This window comes from Sinocyclocheilus anshuiensis, unplaced genomic scaffold (assembly GCF_001515605.1).
Source record: "Sinocyclocheilus anshuiensis isolate Anshui unplaced genomic scaffold, SAMN03320099.WGS_v1.1 scaffold697, whole genome shotgun sequence".
NCBI lineage: Eukaryota > Metazoa > Chordata > Actinopteri > Cypriniformes > Cyprinidae > Sinocyclocheilus > Sinocyclocheilus anshuiensis.
In genome coordinates, this window is record NW_015538036.1 from 337,983 (window position 1) to 355,958 (window position 17,976).

The 17,976-nt window shown below is 36.2% G+C and overlaps 3 protein-coding genes across 4 annotated transcripts; 2 read left to right on the top strand and 1 right to left on the bottom strand.

The window, feature by feature from the left end:
* LOC107681300 (fructose-1,6-bisphosphatase 1-like) lies at window positions 1–4,064 on the top strand. The gene is made up of 6 exons (XM_016477578.1): window positions 1–174; window positions 964–1,056; window positions 1,122–1,262; window positions 1,628–1,765; window positions 1,957–2,076; window positions 3,297–4,064. Exons 1-6 carry the CDS (start codon window positions 1–3, stop codon window positions 3,483–3,485), a joined length of 855 nt encoding a protein of 284 aa, XP_016333064.1. The 3' UTR covers window positions 3,486–4,064.
* A 1,015-nt stretch (window positions 4,065–5,079) lies between these two features.
* Window positions 5,080–11,728, top strand: LOC107680540 (fructose-1,6-bisphosphatase isozyme 2-like). 2 transcript variants are annotated; one of them, XM_016476470.1, is made up of 8 exons: window positions 5,080–5,350; window positions 5,820–5,982; window positions 6,782–6,874; window positions 7,063–7,071; window positions 7,495–7,635; window positions 8,142–8,279; window positions 9,605–9,724; window positions 11,410–11,728. In XM_016476470.1, the coding sequence occupies exons 1-8, from the start codon at window positions 5,178–5,180 to the stop codon at window positions 11,596–11,598; spliced, it is 1,026 nt and encodes a 341-aa protein (XP_016331956.1). In that variant the 5' UTR covers window positions 5,080–5,177; the 3' UTR covers window positions 11,599–11,728. The 2 variants fall into 2 exon arrangements, with proteins under 2 accessions (XP_016331956.1, XP_016331965.1); XM_016476479.1 differs by lacking the exon at window positions 7,063–7,071 and having other exon boundaries at window positions 5,082–5,350.
* A 1,739-nt stretch (window positions 11,729–13,467) lies between these two features.
* ctsla (cathepsin La) lies at window positions 13,468–17,485 on the bottom strand. The gene is made up of 8 exons (XM_016476503.1): window positions 17,380–17,485; window positions 15,986–16,121; window positions 15,787–15,909; window positions 15,545–15,697; window positions 14,461–14,685; window positions 14,202–14,370; window positions 13,856–13,979; window positions 13,468–13,767 (listed from the first exon to the last, which is right to left on the bottom strand). The coding sequence occupies exons 1-8, from the start codon at window positions 17,442–17,444 to the stop codon at window positions 13,668–13,670; spliced, it is 1,095 nt and encodes a 364-aa protein (XP_016331989.1). The 5' UTR covers window positions 17,445–17,485; the 3' UTR covers window positions 13,468–13,667.
* Between the last annotated feature and the right edge of the window lie 491 nt (window positions 17,486–17,976).

A 17,976-nucleotide genomic window follows, 5' to 3' on the forward strand; every position in this document is an offset into this window, starting at 1 on the left:
ATGTCTGACAGGTACGGCATTGCTGGAAGTACCAATGTGACAGGTGACCAGGTTAAGAAGCTGGACATCCTTTCCAATGACCTCGTCATAAACATGATCAAATCCTCATTCACCTCATGTGTGCTGGTCACTGAGGAACATGAAAATGCAATCATTGTGGAGCCAGATAGACGGGTAAGAACTGCACGAGTAAGACATTATACACACTGTCTGAAGAATAACTATACTTTAAGTGTTTAATCACTCCAAACCATTTAATCAAGATATGTTTTGTTTAAAGTGTTTGCCAAAACTTGCCAATGAGTTTACAGTAACTTTTCACGTTTGATTGCAAGAATGGCAGTGTGGGTTCTGCGCAGAGCATGGAGAGTTAGTCACGTGACTCCAACTGATTTTGGCAGCTAAGATTAGGTCTTAACTTGTGCATATAGTGAAATTCAGAACTTTGTCTGCATTGTTGGCCAGAAACCCATCCTGAATCTAATCTGACATCTATGGAAAGGACACTGAGAGACATGTGCTAAGATGTATTATGAATAGTCAGAAAAAACCTGGAAATCAAGGACATTTTTAAAGGCCTTTCTATCCCGAATATTACACAGAAGTTAATAAAAACTTAAAAATCCATGGCAATTAGTTCTCAACTCAAGAAAACATTCTATAAAATGATTACAAAATCCTTGGCAAGTAATCATGAATGACTGATAAAGTCTTGGAAATATATTAATCAAAAGCTTTGGAAACGTTCTATAACTTAAAATCAGACATAAGTCAGGCATAAATGTATCTTGTTTTAAGGATGAGTGATGATTCAATAAGGAGTTGAGTGTAGTAAGGTTATGGAAAGGTCAAATGTCCTCATATAATTGAGCAACATCATCATTAATCATTAAATTACTATGACAAGATGCACCACTACTTTAGTAATATTTATTTAACCGAATCTTCTTCCATGTGTTTAAGGGTAAATACATCGTTTGCTTTGACCCTCTTGATGGTTCATCCAACATTGACTGTCTTGCTTCGATCGGGACCATCTTTGCCATCTACAGGAAGGTATGACTGCATAGAATTAATAGATTTGCAGAAATACATTCCTGAAATGATTGATGTGTTCACAGTGCACAGACAGCGAGCCGTCTGAGAAAGATGCCCTGCAACCTGGCAGAAACTTAGTGGCTGCTGGATACGCACTATACGGCAGTGCCACCATGATTGTCCTCTCCACTGGTCAGGGAGTCAACTGCTTCATGTTAGATCCAGTGAGTCCGTTTTACTCTTCATACACAGTTATCAATTGTAGGATCATTTAGCAATAAATCGGTCGGTACAGTTTATTCAGTCTACACAAAGCAAACTAAGAACTTCATTTTGTGTAGTAAATCATTTGTAGCATGAAATGATATGATTCATAAAGCTAGGAGACATTGTTCGAAGCAGTGTAGTAGTTTTTTATTTTAATGTCTTGCCCTAATTTATGAAGTATATTACAGTAAATGTGTCTTCTTCTTTTTCCTCTTCTTCTTCTTAAGGACGAATCAGAGTTATTGCTGTGGTAAATGGCAGCATGTCCTGTCCATATGCAATAAGTTCTAAATAACCCCTGCATTATTTATTGTAACATCAGGCTATTGGCGAGTTCATTTTGGTTGACAGAGATGTGAAGATTAAGAAGAAAGGCAAGATCTACAGTCTGAATGAAGGTTATGCCCTTTATTTTGATCCTGCTGTCACAGAGTACCTGCAGAAGAAAAAGTTTCCAGAGGTTCAGTATGCAATTAAATAAACCTTTTCATTTATAACAAATCAAATCATTATAAAAGCTGAACAAATGTACACATTTCAAATACACCTCAATCCCATTTTTCATAATCAAAACCATGGTCCATCAAAAAATAAATAATATTATAATATCCAGAGGACACATTTATAGTATAGCTATTAAAATGTGTTCAGGATGGCAGTGCACCCTATGGAGCGCGTTATGTAGGCTCAATGGTGGCAGATGTGCATCGAACGCTTGTTTACGGAGGAATCTTCCTTTACCCTGCAAATGTGAAGAGCCCCAAAGGAAAGGTACTTCATCTAAACATTGTTTACATTTACATGACTTTGCTTATGTGTATATATATATATATATATGTATGCATTGTCTAGGAGTATAGGAGTATTGTTTAGGTCGATGGATCATTGCTCTTCAAAGATTTTGTATAGATAAAACTCTAATTCAACAGCCCAAAAAGTAGAAAGTTGCTCTAAAATGTCTGAATGCATTTAATAAAATACCTTTCTGAGCCAATTTGCTGTTGGTTTTAACTAATAAGTTCCAAGGGGTTCCTCTCAAGTACAGAGTAACCACAGCAGTTTGTCACATGATCCACTATGTTTGACTATATGTGCTAATTAATATGTACTGTTCATATAGTCACTTAAAAGTGTCCATATCGTTTTAGGGACACTGTACTATTTAGTGAAGTACATGAATGAAGTAAAGACATGAAAAGTATATATATGACCTTTGCTCCAGTTCTTTTGTTTGGTGTCACATCTACAGGTGTGTCAGTGTTTACTCTCTCTTACCCACATGGCCTGAGCTGAAAATGGATCAGTTACAGTTACATTGTAGATTCTTGAGTAAAAACCATTGTGCCATGCTATCATTTCACAATATCATAATTCAAATACCTTGGTGAGAAGAAAACTTTATACTCGCATGTGAGTCTTCATTGACTTGATCATCACATCCACAACAAGGCATGTAGAGAGAGCTGTAGCACCCAGTTGCTAATAGAAGGAAGCCCTAAATGTGACCCTAGACCAGTCATAAGGGTAAATTTTTTGAAATTGTGATTTATACATCATCTGAAAGCTGAATAAATAAGCTTTCCATTGATGTATGGTTTGTTAGGATAGGACAATATTTGGCCGATATACAACTATTTGAATATCTGGAATCTGAGAGTGCAAAAAAAAATCTAAATATTGAGAAAATTGCCTTTAAAGTTGTCCAAATTAAGTTCTTAGCTATGCATATTACTAATCAAAAATTAAGTTTTGATACATTTACAGTAGGGAATTTATAAAATATATTCCTTTACTTAATATCCTAAGGATTTTTGGCATAAAAGAAAATTCTATAATTTTGACCCATACAATGCATTGTTGGCTATTGCTACAAGTATACCTGTGCTACTTAAGACTGGTTTTGTGCTCCAGGGTCACAAATATTCTTGAATAAATATGGGAGGAGGCTGAAAGAGACTTGTAAAACTTTGTTTGTATTCCACCTTCTTCAGCTCCGACTGCTCTATGAGTGCAACCCCATGGCCTTCATCATGGAGCAGGCCGGAGGGATGGCCACCACAGGGACCACCAACATCCTGGACATCCAGCCCGAGAGCCTCCATCAGCGGGTACCTGTGGTCATGGGTTCCCCTGATGATGTCCAAGAGTACATCTCCATCTTTCAGAAACATCATAAATGAAAAGCAATAGTCAGAATGAGAAATTATAAAGAAGATACATATACTTGACACTCCAAAATAAGATACCAAAGTATATTCTTACCTCTATATCAAATCACTACCCCGAAAACCAAATGATTTTATATACTTTATACCTCCATGAAGAAATATAAGAAGAATTTTTGAGGACAAGTGTTTTTTTTTTTTTTTTTATCTAAACTTTACACCAGTAAAGTAGAAGATTTACTTTGAGGCCGTTTTTATAGAAACGCAGTGTTTTCCGCATTAGACAATCTACCTGAGTGTTATCGGCAGTTGAAATTGTTGATGGCCAAAAAGACAAGAAGCAAATTCATGGCGGCAATGAGGAAGACTTGAATTTAAGTTGATTTTGTTTCTGTCTGTTCAGACCAAATAATAACTTGTGCCTTATTGCACCCTATTGAGGGAAGCTGTGAATAAAGTTCTTGGTGAAACCAGATTTTGTGAGAAATGTGCTGTGTTAACAACTCATACATGATTTATAATGTGCAAACACAACATTACAACTACTGAAATTCTGAACAATGCTCACATTTCAGTAAGCCTCTGAGGACACAATAATATCACCTTTGAATGAAAAAATGCTACTTTTCCTTCATCATACCTAATGTATTCCTATATAAACACAGATTTTAATAAAGGACATGATGTACAACAAGTTCAAGCAACCAAATGAAGAGCAGATGACCTTTTCTGTAAAGGCCAGTAGGCGCAAAGAGCCCTGCTGACATTTGAGACACATTTTGGGGTGTTGCTCTACGCGACCTTGGTCAAAATATGTGCATGCATATCTGTTTATAAATTATACTCTCATTTAAAGTAAAAAAAAGCTAATGATGATTAGTATTTGTAGCATACTAAGTTCAGTTTGAGTATAGAAATGATCAGATAAATGCTTGCCTGTGTTCAGTGATCTCTTCTCAGCTTTTCTCCTATGAGCAAAATGTTGTCTGGAAGGTTCTGATCCTAATGAGTTTATTATTTTGGGCTCTGTAGCAGAGGAGGCACCCGCGTTTAGGGCAATAAGAGCAGGAGGCAATTAGATTGAGTGCTTGTTTGGAAATATGTCAGCCAACCTGTTGAATCTGGAGAGTGACACTATACCAATGCTGAAATGTATTGCATAAACAGTGCTTACAATTTAAATTATGTTTTCAGAAAGCATGTTAATTGCACTTTTCAGTGCTGTGAATCAAATATAATGCACGAGCAGCATGCTGTATATCTATTTTCTTAAAACGTGTTTGATGTGTTTAGTCACTGTTACAGGTTTGATTTTAAGTTATAGGGGACACATTTACGTATAAATAAATACTCAGTATTATTAATGAGATCCATTTAATAGACCTTCAGCATTCATTGGGACACGACTGTCATAAACAATTGTGAGCTTTGCTTCATGATCCATGACCTTCTAACCTCTGAGTATATGTCATGTGTCAAGAGTGGACATAAATAATGAGCTGAGAGCCAAGGAACGTGCTTTATAAGTTGGGCCCTTTGAGCTCTGGCTCTGCTAGCATTCAGACTATACTACTGTCACTTGATCTGCTTCACCAATATAACCTTGGCCTTCATCCACTCACTGTGTGTGTAAAAAGACTGCCTAGCGGCTCTACAGTTAGTTAGTCTCTGCCTGTCCAACTGCTTGTACACTCATACTCCGTAAGGATGTCGGATCAGTCGGTCTTTGATGTGGACGTATGGACCCTCACACGCTTTGTCACGGAGACGGGGCGGCAGGCGAAGGGGGCCACCGGAGAACTCACACAGCTCATTAACTGCCTGTTAACAGCTATTAAAGCTATTTCATCTGCTGTCAGGAAAGCAGGACTCGTTCACCTGTAAGTTTCATTTAATTATTTAGCATTATGTGAATGAATATATTTTACTGTAAAACATGCTGTGACTGTATGAAATAGAAGCGGGCAAAAGTTCATTCAGCTCAGCCAATGATCAAATAGAAATGCTAGATCAAACAGACAGACATAGTTATGGTTTCCTAGTTACAGTTCTAGTATGGTTAGTTAAGCAATACACTTTTAGTAAGTAATGTAGTTGTCTTTGTAAAGAAATAATATCAATATAATATCATTATAATAATAATAATAATAATAAATAGAAATTATTCATTAGATTTGAGGCTGCTAATTTTTAATTCGCTATAATCTGTGATTCTCATGGCAGCATTACTTAAAAATAAGCTATCTTACACCATTTTTTCCAGTTCACCATTTTAGCACTGTTTTGGCATTTGAACCTCAGTAGTTGCTTTTCAATAATATTTGTATGCTCTGGTTTCACCGAACACAGTCAAGGCATTGCGGGACAGGTGAATGTCACAGGTGATGAGCAGAAAAAGCTGGATGTGCTTTCCAATGATCTGATCATCAATATGCTGCAGGCCTCTTATGGCACCTGTTTGATGGTTTCTGAGGAGAACAAGGATGCCATCTACACGCCTGCTGAGAAAAGAGTATGATCATTCTCAATAGGCTTGCTAATTAATAATTTTAAAGTATTTATTGTTAAAGGAAAAGTTCATCCAAAAATGTATATTCTGTCATTACTCAACTTTATGTCGTTCCAAACGTGTAGGATGCTCTTTCTGTCCGCAAAATAGGCAGGATGTTTATGGTAGCCTACTCTTTTCATGTATTAAGTTTGAAATATTACTTTAACGCATGATGTTTATTACATATGCATTATAATTTATAATAAACCAAAGGGACAAGAATGAATTGGAGTTATTATTTGAGTTAGACCTGCTCTAATTTGTAAATATTAAGCATATGACAATGGGTGCTTATGATTAAATGGAACTAAAAAAACAAACAAAAAAAACCAAACATGGTTATTAGATAAAAGAGAGAATAATGTGGCTTAAAATGTGTTTGCTTAAAAGGAAACAATATATATAATATCTAAAGACAACTAAATCCAAGACTTATATTTAGAATACAGTCTTTAAATTCCTGGTAGTTTCCATCACACATCAGTCAAAGTTGCAATGTGTTCAATGAAAGGAAACTTCAAGAGTCAGGTATTTAACATAAAATTACAAGTCTGGAATAAATAAATACAACCTAAGAAACGTTAATTTAGTTTCAAATGAATTATGGCTGCTAAATAAACTATTTGTGTCAGGCTAACGTACCTCTCTTTGCTAATGCATATTTATTGGAGTTCATTCAGATAATTACCACATGAGGTCGCCGTAGCTACATCTTATTTCAGCTGCATACTCACTCACTTCAGTCTGTTGTTTGTCATAGGGGAAATATGTGGTCTGTTTTGATCCCCTGGATGGCTCCTCCAACATCGACTGTTTGGCCCCCATAGGCACTATTTTTGCCATTTACAAAAGAGTGAGTGTTTGGGCGGCATTTGTTGTTTGGCGTTGCATGTGCATTTTGTGTACTTTTTGATGCATTCGCAAACAAAAAATAGCACTAATAATATAACATAATTGTATTTTCGTGTAAGCTTTCTGTCATGTGGTGTGTGAAATTGATTGGTTTGATGTTTGGTGTTCTTGTGCTACTTTCCCATACAGATTGACGAGGTAGCTGACTGCATTTGACCCTGCCTGATGACAAATATTGGCTAAGCAATAAATTCAATTTAACTTTTAATTTTATTTTATTAAGTGCGCTTGAGTGTAACTAATTGCAACGGCACAACTGATCTTAGTTTATTGCTTCACTTTTATTGTGTTTTTATTAGGCTACATATATTTTGCAGTAACAAAAATGTCCTCTAGATGGTGACATTGGGTTTTAACAGAATTTTTAACATTAATTTAATCACGATGAGCCTAAATTCTTTTTATTTTCTTTCTTTTTTTAAACTTACATAATATTAATAAAAAATATACAATCAAGATGTGGCGCAACAGACATGTTAATAGTTTTTGATTGGCATCTTGTGTTTATAAGAGGCTTCAATACTGGCAGAGACCTGATTCAGGTTTTTTCTCCTGTTTCAGACCTCTGAAGGAGAACCGACTGACAAGGACGCCCTACAGCCGGGCAATCAGATCGTGTGTGCGGGCTACGCTCTTTACGGCAGCGCCACGCTAGTGGCTCTCAGTACAGGAGCTGGAGTTAACTTCTTCATGCTGGATCCAGTAAGCACAAACAGTTAAATCTGCTGAAATGATCGATTAAGAATGAATAATAATGCCAGGGCTTTACAAACTATGCTGCTTTGAGATGGAATCAGTTAATTGAAGAACGATTCAAGTGAGTCACTTACAGTTTATTCACAACTATATGAACAAAGTGCACATATGCCAAACATAATATTGTCTTAAAAACAAAAATAGCTGTGTAGTACACTGTGAATCTTTCTACACTTATACACCGTTGTATGTTTCACTTCTGTTTATGGTTTGAATTTTTTGATTATTATTTTTTTTACACAGTAAAAGGGATGCTTCAGGGGGACAGTTCTTTTTTTCAATTTCGGATGAAAGTCTTGAATATTTTGTGGCTGTAGTGAACTAGTTTTGATTCCTCATCTTTGGCCCGTTTATGTTTAGTTACGCAGTTTTATTGCAGCACTGTACAGTTGTGTGTCAAATGTGTGTAACATATGAGCTCATGATAATTATTTTTTTATGTTCCTCTTTAGGCAATTGGAGAATTCATTCTGACAGACAGAAATGTGAAGATCAAGAAAAAGGGGAAGATTTACAGTATCAACGAGGGCTACGCTAAGTACTTTGAGCCTGCAGTGAATGAGTATTTAAAACACAAGAAATACCCAGAGGTGGGTTCTATACAGAAACATAAGCAGATCTAGCCAGATAGAATTGCTTCATGATCTATCTTTATAGATCTTATCTAGAAAGTCTTATTGCTATAGCCATTTTTTTCCTAAATGTGACTAAGATCACAGCACTTAGACAGCACAAATCAAACCATTGAGTACACACTGTGATTTGTTGTGTACCACATCATGTGATCAAGCAAACATACTCACAAGTTCATGACATGTTGCGACAGAACAGGCAATGTTGCTTAGCTGGCCTGATGAACACTGTCTCAAACAAAATGTGAGTCTGAATAATGCTTACTGACAGGTCAGAAGCTTGCATGACTGCATGGCTGTGCTCAACATCAGCTGACGTTTGCACACGTTGCATGCTGGAAAGTGAAGAGCGACTTCCTCTGCAGGAATTCATGTTCTGTTTTCTGAACTGGAACATATAGACTCAGCATATGTAACTCATTCATGTTACTCTGCTAATCACAAGCCTCAGGTGCAGTGTGATCATAAAATATGCTGAGTATGATTTTTCCCTGTGTCAGTTGGTTAATTTTTTAAGTTTTAAAGTTTTTTAGTGAATACGTGTGAGATCTTGTCTTTCCAGGAATACGTGTTCTTGTTTGTTCATTTTTGAAGATCATCTTAATCAGTCTGATGGTGATAAAAAGGAAAAAGTAAACGAGAGTAAAGACTGAAGAGCTTGTCTTAGATAAAATAATGCATTACGAAATGGGAAACTTGCTAATCAAGTAGCCTACATTATGTTATCAGCCATGTTTTATGTGGGATATCATGTTGTTTTCGTAGAAGTGTTGTCAGAAACTTGCTATCTCTGACCTCAGGACGTATTGATTTGATTGCATATTGTGTCTGTCACTGCTTGAGGTGGAGTTAGCTAAGGGAACACACTGCCGCTTCTTAAAATCCAAATTTAAAGCCAAACATCACAATTTTTTTGTAGTTCCTTTTTGTCATTTTTACTGCTCGACATCTTTCTGAAGGAAAAGGCATTATATTAGATGACAGATGTTTGATTTTAACTGTCCAGCTGGGTTTCAGTTTCCTAGAACTTCTTATACTACTTCCTGTTTTCCTGTCCTCTTTTATTGAAGCACTTGTGACTTTTGCTCCCGACAGTTTTTGTTTTAGATTGTTTGCCAACTGTCGTAGAAATTATTTTGAGTTTTTTTGATTCAGAGATCCAAGCCTAGAAAGATCATGCATACAGAGTGTATCTCATGCAAACTCAAATATATGAAGAAGTTTTAAGTTTTTGTTTATATGAATCCTGATATTATATTTGACGAAATGTGATTGTCTTACAGGATGGCAGTGCCCCATATGGTGCCAGGTATGTTGGGTCGATGGTGTCTGATATACACCGTACCATTGCCTATGGTGGCATATTCATGTACCCAGCCAATGAGAAGAGTCCAAAAGGAAAGGTGAGTCGGCTAAGGTGTTACGACATGATCATTTTTAGTTCACCTGTTTTAAGATATTCAGGGCAAACAGTGGAAACCGGTCATAAAAAGCACATCTGGTGACAGTAACATAATGAAATAATTTATTGAATATGATGAAAGATAACAAACTTTTATCATATTATGGTTATAGTAAAGTGTTTCATGCAGCATATGCTGTCAGGTTAAAGGGTTAGTTCACCCAAAAATGAAAATTCTGTCATTAATTACTCACCCTCATGTCGTTCCAAACATGTAAGACCTCCGTTCATCTTCGGAACACAAATTAAGATATTTTTGATGGAATCTGAGAGCTCTCTGGGTGACATCAGTGGTTCAACCGTAATTTTATGAAGTTACGAGAATACTTTTTGTGCGCTAAGAAAACAATAACAACAATTTATTCAGCATTTCTTCTACCCGAGTTACCGTCTTCCGCCATTTTGAAGAGTACCCCAGAACGTAATCAACATAATGAGCGTTGTTTACGTTCAGTAGACAGAACAGAACTAAGTCTTACGGGTTTGGAACGACATGAGGGTGAGTAATTAATGACAGAATTTTCATTTTTGGGTGAACTAACCCTTTAATCTTATTGTTGTGTTCAGCTGACCAGTGTTATTTTATTTTTTATTTATATACTATTATAGTATTTATTAATATTTCGAATTAGCTTTAGCTTTATTTCAGTTTTAATAATTTTACTTCTTCCAATTAAACTTATTTTATTTGTTATTTTGGTTAGTTTTGTTTAAGTTTTTTTTTTTAGTTTAAATCTAATATATTTTATTTTATTTCAGCTTTATTTCAATTTACAGTTAAGTATTGGTTTTAGTTAATATATGAGACCATGATCCGCACTCACAAAAATAGTTTATTTTACATTAATCATCAATAGGACAAAACACAAACGTTTCGCCTCAAGGCCTTCTTCAGAGTGTTGAGCAATTCCATCCCTCCCCCACTTTTTTAAATCATTAATTATATTGACGTCATCACTCATTAACCAATCTTCAATCACTAAAAACACGCGTATTCCATTTAAATACTGGACAATTTCCATTTGTATACAACACAATCTTCACATCCACCAAGTTATTTGGCTTTAGTTCACTAGGTCACTACGTCATAATTCATAAGAACACTTCCATAATCCATAAGCCTCTGCTGTGTTTAATACTGTAGAATACTTTATGGTTTAGAGCAGGTACAGGCAGGTCATATTCTGATATCAGATAACCGCTCATTTCACGGCCGAGAGCTGTGTCGTTCCTGATAATGGGCAGTGACAAAACCCATGACATGAGCCTAGACTGGAACAAATACACACTATAGCATGAAAGCAGTGAGCCAGATATTATATCTGCAGTTCATGCTGCTTTTCAAGAAATGCCAGTGTACAAACTTGCCACAGTCCAGTTTCTCTGTTCTACATAGATAAAAATAAAATGGATCCATTCTGAATGAACTCAACATGTTCAATGCTTCTTAGTTGACCCAAATCCACAACTGATAAGAGAAAATTAAACATTGGCTGTAAACTCGGAGGTAAAACTATGATAACTGCTCATGGTGTAGCATAAAATGGACCCTTTGAAAAATAACTTGAAATGTGCAAATCAGCATTATGTAACTTGTAAGGTTCTCACATGTTTGATTCTCTCCAGCTGAGGCTGTTGTACGAGTGTAACCCCATAGCCTTCCTGATCGAGCAGGCCGGGGGCATCGCCACGTCAGGCACCCAGCGCGTCCTGGATGTTATTCCCGACTCACTTCACCAGAGGCTGCCCTTTGTGGTGGGATCCCCAGACGATGTGGAGGAGTACTTGTCCTTTGTCAAGAAACATAAAAAGTAAAGATTTCGGTTGCGATATGATCCATTGAAAGCCCACGACATTGAGATACAAAACACCACAGTAGCTTTTTTTAAATGGTGGAAGCAATGCTTTTGTAAACAGAATCACATTAAATTTCCAGTATTTTAAATATATTTTAAATCATTATTTTCTTTCTTTATTTCACAAATCACTCGCTCAAGGTCTTTTTAGTTCAGATTTGCTCTTGTACCCTTTTCACAATCTGTGTCTTTTCTTCCTCACGTATTTTATGTGAACATAATGTGCCTTCAGCAGTGTGTTGCTTGTTAGTTGGTAAAGTGTTTACACCTCCAGAGCCCTCCCTATTAGCACAAGAGGCAAAACCCCAATAATCTCCACTCTGCGAGTCTTAGTTTGCTGGTCATGATGACGGCCCATGTAATGGCAACGTGCCAAGAGATAAACAAATAGGACACGTTGTATTACTGGAGCAAAAGAACAGGCCTCCATGTTAATTTTCACCTCTCCAGGTTACAACAGGCATAGCGAAGGAAAAATGTAACCTTTGTGGCACTTCCAGAAAACTTTTTTTCCCCTTTAAAACACTTATTAAAGTAATACTTATCCTGGATATGCTGCTTAGGTTAAAGTTTTAGAAAGCATTACTGTAAATACAAAACCATTCAATCATAACCAGTCAACTTCCTGTTTATGTAGGCTGATACACTACTTCTGATTTCTGTTTGCTCATCTCAGTCAACAAAACATCATGATGAGGTGATAGGAATAAATGGTTTGGAGCTGATATGTAAAGATACAGCAATATTATAATTCAAACGTTTGGATAGTTTTTGAAAGAAGTTTCAAGGCTGCATTTATTTGTGACCCTGGACCACAAAACCAGTCATAAGGGTCAATTTTTCGAAATTGAGATTTATACATCATCTGAAAGCTGAATAAATAAGTTTCCCATTGATGTATGGTTTGTTAGGATAGGACAATATTTAGCTGAGATACAACTATTTGAAAATCTGGAATCTGAGGGTGCAAAAAATTTAAATATTGAGAAAATCGCCTTTAAAGTTGTCCAAATGAAGTTCTTAGCAATGCATATTAGTAATCAAAAATTAAGTTTTGATATATTTACAGTAGGAAATTTACAAAATATCTTCATGGAACATGATCTTTACTTAATATCCTAATGATTTTTGGCATAAAAGAAAAATTGATAATTTTGACCCAATGTTTCTTTTGGCTATTGCTACAAATATACCCCAGCGACTTAAGACTGGTTTTGTGCTCCAGGATCACATTTGATCAAAAAAACAGTAAAAACAATTAGTAAGTAATATTGTGAAATATTATTAGAAGTGTTTTTTAATTGTTATATATTTTAAAATGTAATTTATTCCTGTGATGGCAGTCTTCAGTGTCACGTGATCCTTAAGAAATCATTCTAATATGCTGATTTGGTGTTCAAGAAACATTTCTTATTATCAGTGTTGAGAACAGTTGCCGTTTAATATTTTTTTGTGGAAACTGATAAAAAATTTTAAAATACTTTGATAAAGAAAAAGTTTATTTAAAAGAACAGCATTTAATTAAAATAGAAACCTTTTGTAACATCAGAAATGTTTTACTGTCACTTTTGATCCATTTAATGTAGCCTTGCTGAATAAAAAAAAATTGAACAGTAGTGTGTCATTAATATTGAACTGTTTTAAATGCAAGATACAAAACTAATAAAAGAATATAAACAAAACAGTTACATTTTTAAAAGTTTTATTGATCATACGGAATGTAGAAATAAAAAACACATTTGTACATTTAGACACTGCAGAATATGTATTTACATAGAGGCAAAAATCAACTAAATCAGTGGCATTAAAATGACCAAAAACAATTGCATAAATTCCCTAAAACAGTGTCACACAATACCTAGAGCTTGAGGTTTCTCTGTCACAGTCTCAACCAGGCTGTGAGACACACAGTCACCCGTGTCAGGTGACTCCTTATTCACTACACTAGTGGGTTTCAGTGAACCACTCAGGCACTGAGACACTAATGTGACCTTCCGCTACTATGTCTTGATACTGGAGACATCTTCCTTAGATGAGAGGGTAGCTAGCAGCTGTAGCAATCCCACAGTGGTTGTGTCTGTCCTTGGCCATGTAGATATAACCTTTATCACCCCAATTCTCACTCCAGCTAGAATGCACAAAACACACATTAGGTTAAAATCACTGGCTTTAAACGTAGCCCATTCAGTATTTTAGAGTATAAATGATCTTCTTACCTGTTCTTGACAATCCAATACTTCTTTCCATCAACATCAACATCCTCACCCTCAAAACCATAACCAACGGCAAGAACACCATGATCTAGCTCCTCGCTGCTGCAGTCTTTTTCATAGTAGATGCCTAACAAGAAATATGCATCCATTAGAGCACATCAATGGGCATCTTCATTACTCATTTCTTATAACTGAGTCATTTAGTTGGCTTAAAAGGAAAGGAAAGGATGTGATGTGTGGCCCATACTCAGAATTTGTGCTCTGCATTTTACCCATCAAAGTGCGCGCACCCGGAGCAGTGGGATTTAACAACTACCATTAACAACTAATGGTGACAAAATATACATACCTGACTGGTAGAACTGGAAAGACTCGTGTCCGGCGTCAATAGCCACAGACACTGGCCCCACAGCAGCTATAGCTTTCATCAGAGCATGTTCCTTTCCACTGGTAATGTCAACGAATCCAGTGTCATTAGCTGCGCTGTATTTGGGATCATAATGGCAGGGCTGATCATCCTGAAAATGATAAGAAGCATGTATGTTATGGTAATCCTTCATATAATTAATCAGTATAATGTCATAGGAATAAAAGGTAATGTAACTTACAGTTCCCAAATAGGGGTAGGACTCCTCTGAGTCCAGACCGTTCTGGTCCTTGATGTACTGGAAAGCCTGGTCCATTAGACCTCCGTTACAGCCCTCGTTGCCTTCAGGACGGGAGCAGTCCACCAGGTTCTGCTCACTCAGAGACACCAGTTTTCCTGTCTTCCTGAACATCTGACCCTCCATGGCTCCAGTAGTGCTGAAGGCCCAGCAAGAACCACACTCACCCTGCAAATACCACATTTGAAACCAGTTGTTATCGACCAGTTGGCTTCAAGATTACTTAAAATAATTTAAAATAAGATAAAACAAACATCAAAATAAGCTACAAGTAAAAATCTTAAATATTTCTCATTTTGATTCTCCTCTTCAACATCCTTTTTTTTTCTTTAAAGAACCAGTGTTCCCATTGAAAACCTGGATAAATGAGGTAGCCTAATTTTAAATGTGTGATTTCTAGACCTGAAAAAGTTAAAATCTTAAAACACCATGGCTATTTTATTATGAATATACATTTTACTAGTTATGGCATTTTACTAGTTATATGTAAAATATTTTCGTAGAATGTGTGAGTAAAAAATACAACGTATGTAACCATGAAATTGTATTTTATTTAAAAATTCATTCTTACAAATTATTTTAAATATATCTTATCTTTTTTTTTATATTTCTTTTAGTTACTTTTTTATTTACAGAAGTTAAGAGATCCCATAGATTAAAACATGTTTTGAAAGCTAGGGGGACTTTTAATATTGTTGCACACAATGCAAAAGATGATTTATTTGTAACATGTTTCCTGGCGTCAATTCGGAACACACAACTATGGTCTCTCACACATATCATCTACATCTATTTTCCAAAGTGGTTAGAACATTTTTTCCCTATGGAATTTAAATACATTTACATATATCCAAAGTGACTTGCTTTACATTCAAGGTACACATTTTGTCAGTCCTTGCTTTCTCTGGAAATCAAACCCATGACCTTGACATCACTATTGCCGTGCTCTACTGTTTGAGCTACAAGAAGGCATGTTCAAAGGCATTGTTATTCTAGATTTTTTTTGATATACGGGCAACTATCTCACCTGATCTTTCACGGGAGTCACGTATCCCTTTTCTCTCCAGTCCAACTTGTTTGGGACCTCCAGGAAGTTGGGCTCCATGAAGAGAGATCCTCTGAATCGTCTCTCCTTCTTGTGTTTGTAGCCATTCATCACCTGCCTGAACTCCTCATGAGTCTGTAGATATAGAATAGTTTGATGAAAGCTGAAGGAATTTCATAAATCAATATGCAAACACCTCAAATGAAGTTCTTCTGCAGTCTTACCATATCACCAAAGTGGTTCATTCCGAGTCTGTAAGTGTGTGTGCCCATGGAGTGCTCAAGATTGTGCAGTTCGATCTTTTTCAAGTTTTTCTCCCAGACCATTCGCCTCCACCCCTCCTCCTTCTGTGTTGAAAGAGATAACACTGAGTTCCACTTCTTGCTCCTTTTTCGACTTGTTAATGTAAATTTTAACACTTACTTCATGGTATTTTTTACTGTGCCAGTTCTTCCACTGCTCCCAATGGTCGTCTAACTGCTTGTCCAAAGTTGGAGCAGCAAATACTGCACTGAGGCACAACATGAAGGCTGCCAAATACACCCTCATGATGAAAACACTGAGGGGAAAAAAACAACAACAGGTCAGACATGTTGCAACAAGTGACAATGTACCTTATTCCACATGAAGATAACAGATTAAAACATGTATCCACGAGAATGCATACATCTTAGTTTTAATCATTTGAATGGTGGCATTATTTTCCGTACAAATATTATATGGAAGCCCATTTCTGGCACTTTGGGGGAAAAAAAGTGGAAATAACGAAATGAAATCATAGTACTGACATTACAAATCGAAATTATGAGACACCAAGTCATGACTTATCTCATAATCTCATTATTAAGATTTAGTCATAATTTCGACTTTTCATAATTCTCATTTACCAAACCTTTTTCCAGAGCAGAAATGGGCTTCCATAGATTTTATATGAATTAATACGTCCCTAAATACTGCATAAACGTATTTTAAACGGTTTCAGGCGAAGTTTGTCACACCGCAAGAGATTGCTAAAACTGCTTGAAATTTCATGTCATGCAAGTTATTCCTTTCAGTCACTTCACTGCTGTATAATTAAACGTATATGTATATTTAAAAGTACTGGCGTATATCTCTACAGTGTCACGAGATCAGATTACTGCCCCGACATCTTTGTTTACACCGTGTACAGAACCAGCGGCAGGCAGCGATAGTTACGTTGTTATGAATGGTAATAAAAACCAGTGAGTAATCTAAAGGGAGAGGTATTAATCATGAAACATTAATTGAAAACAGACGCTAACCTACAGAGCCGAACAAAAACGAATCTATATCATTGTCTGGAAGTTATATCTTCCAAAAATATATCTATTTACACGGGCCTCCGGACAGACAAACGGGTCTGGACACAGAAGAGAATACTATGTTCCTTCCTTTTGCTGCAGTCACGGGATCTGGGAGGTTGCAGCCCACAGTTTCCCAGGAAAAGAAAAGAAAGACCGAAACCTGGCCACGGAAATCGAAAAAGAAACAACTGGAACTATTTTAGAGGAATGGATATGGAAAAAATCGTTACGCTTTGCTCATCTATTAAAAGATGGTAAAACCGAGTGTCGCTAGAAAAAATAACGTTACAATCAATTCATAAGAACGTATTGTATAAACGGCTCAGCTAAAAAGCGACCTAACAAGCTCCATTTTGCTCTGTATTAAGCTAAAAAAAATCTTAAAACAAAGATACATACAACAAAATTACACTGAAGTGTCCATATCGACGGTATTTTTAACAAAACAAATGCACAAACAACTCAAGATTCCCGAAAGCTTTAAAAACTCACCCTGCGGTCCTGAATCCAGAAGAAAATATTATGTTTCGCAGAGGGGCCCCAGGTTTATAGCGCATCTGAAGGCAAACTCCTCAATTTCTCATTGGTCGAGATTCTTGCCTATAGATTTGTCGATCCCGCCCCCGATTAACACGTCACAGCATGTGACCCACCAGCACGTGACAGCTTCCCGACTGATGGTGTTTGTCATAAAGAAAACCAATGATACTATCTAAAAAAAAAACAGCATAACCAATATAACATGTTGCATTTAAGTCAATAAATGTATATTATTTGTTCTTTTAAAAACCACAAGTTAAAAGCCAATACTGTAGCCTAGGCTATATGGTTTACTATTTACTGCTTGTCAACTAGGTTTTAAATTAGCATGCACATACAGACTAATCGGTTTTCTTTGCAACGGTATCATTTTCTAAGATATGTAATCCATTCACAGCACTTCCATGGGTGATTCTATAATTGAAGGTACATTTGGTGTCCGAAGTCATTATTTCTTTCTGCTTTTTTCAAATGGTTATATTTTTAATTATTTTAATAATTTGTTACTTATTTTTATGAATTACAAGATGTTACAGTCAATAACAATAT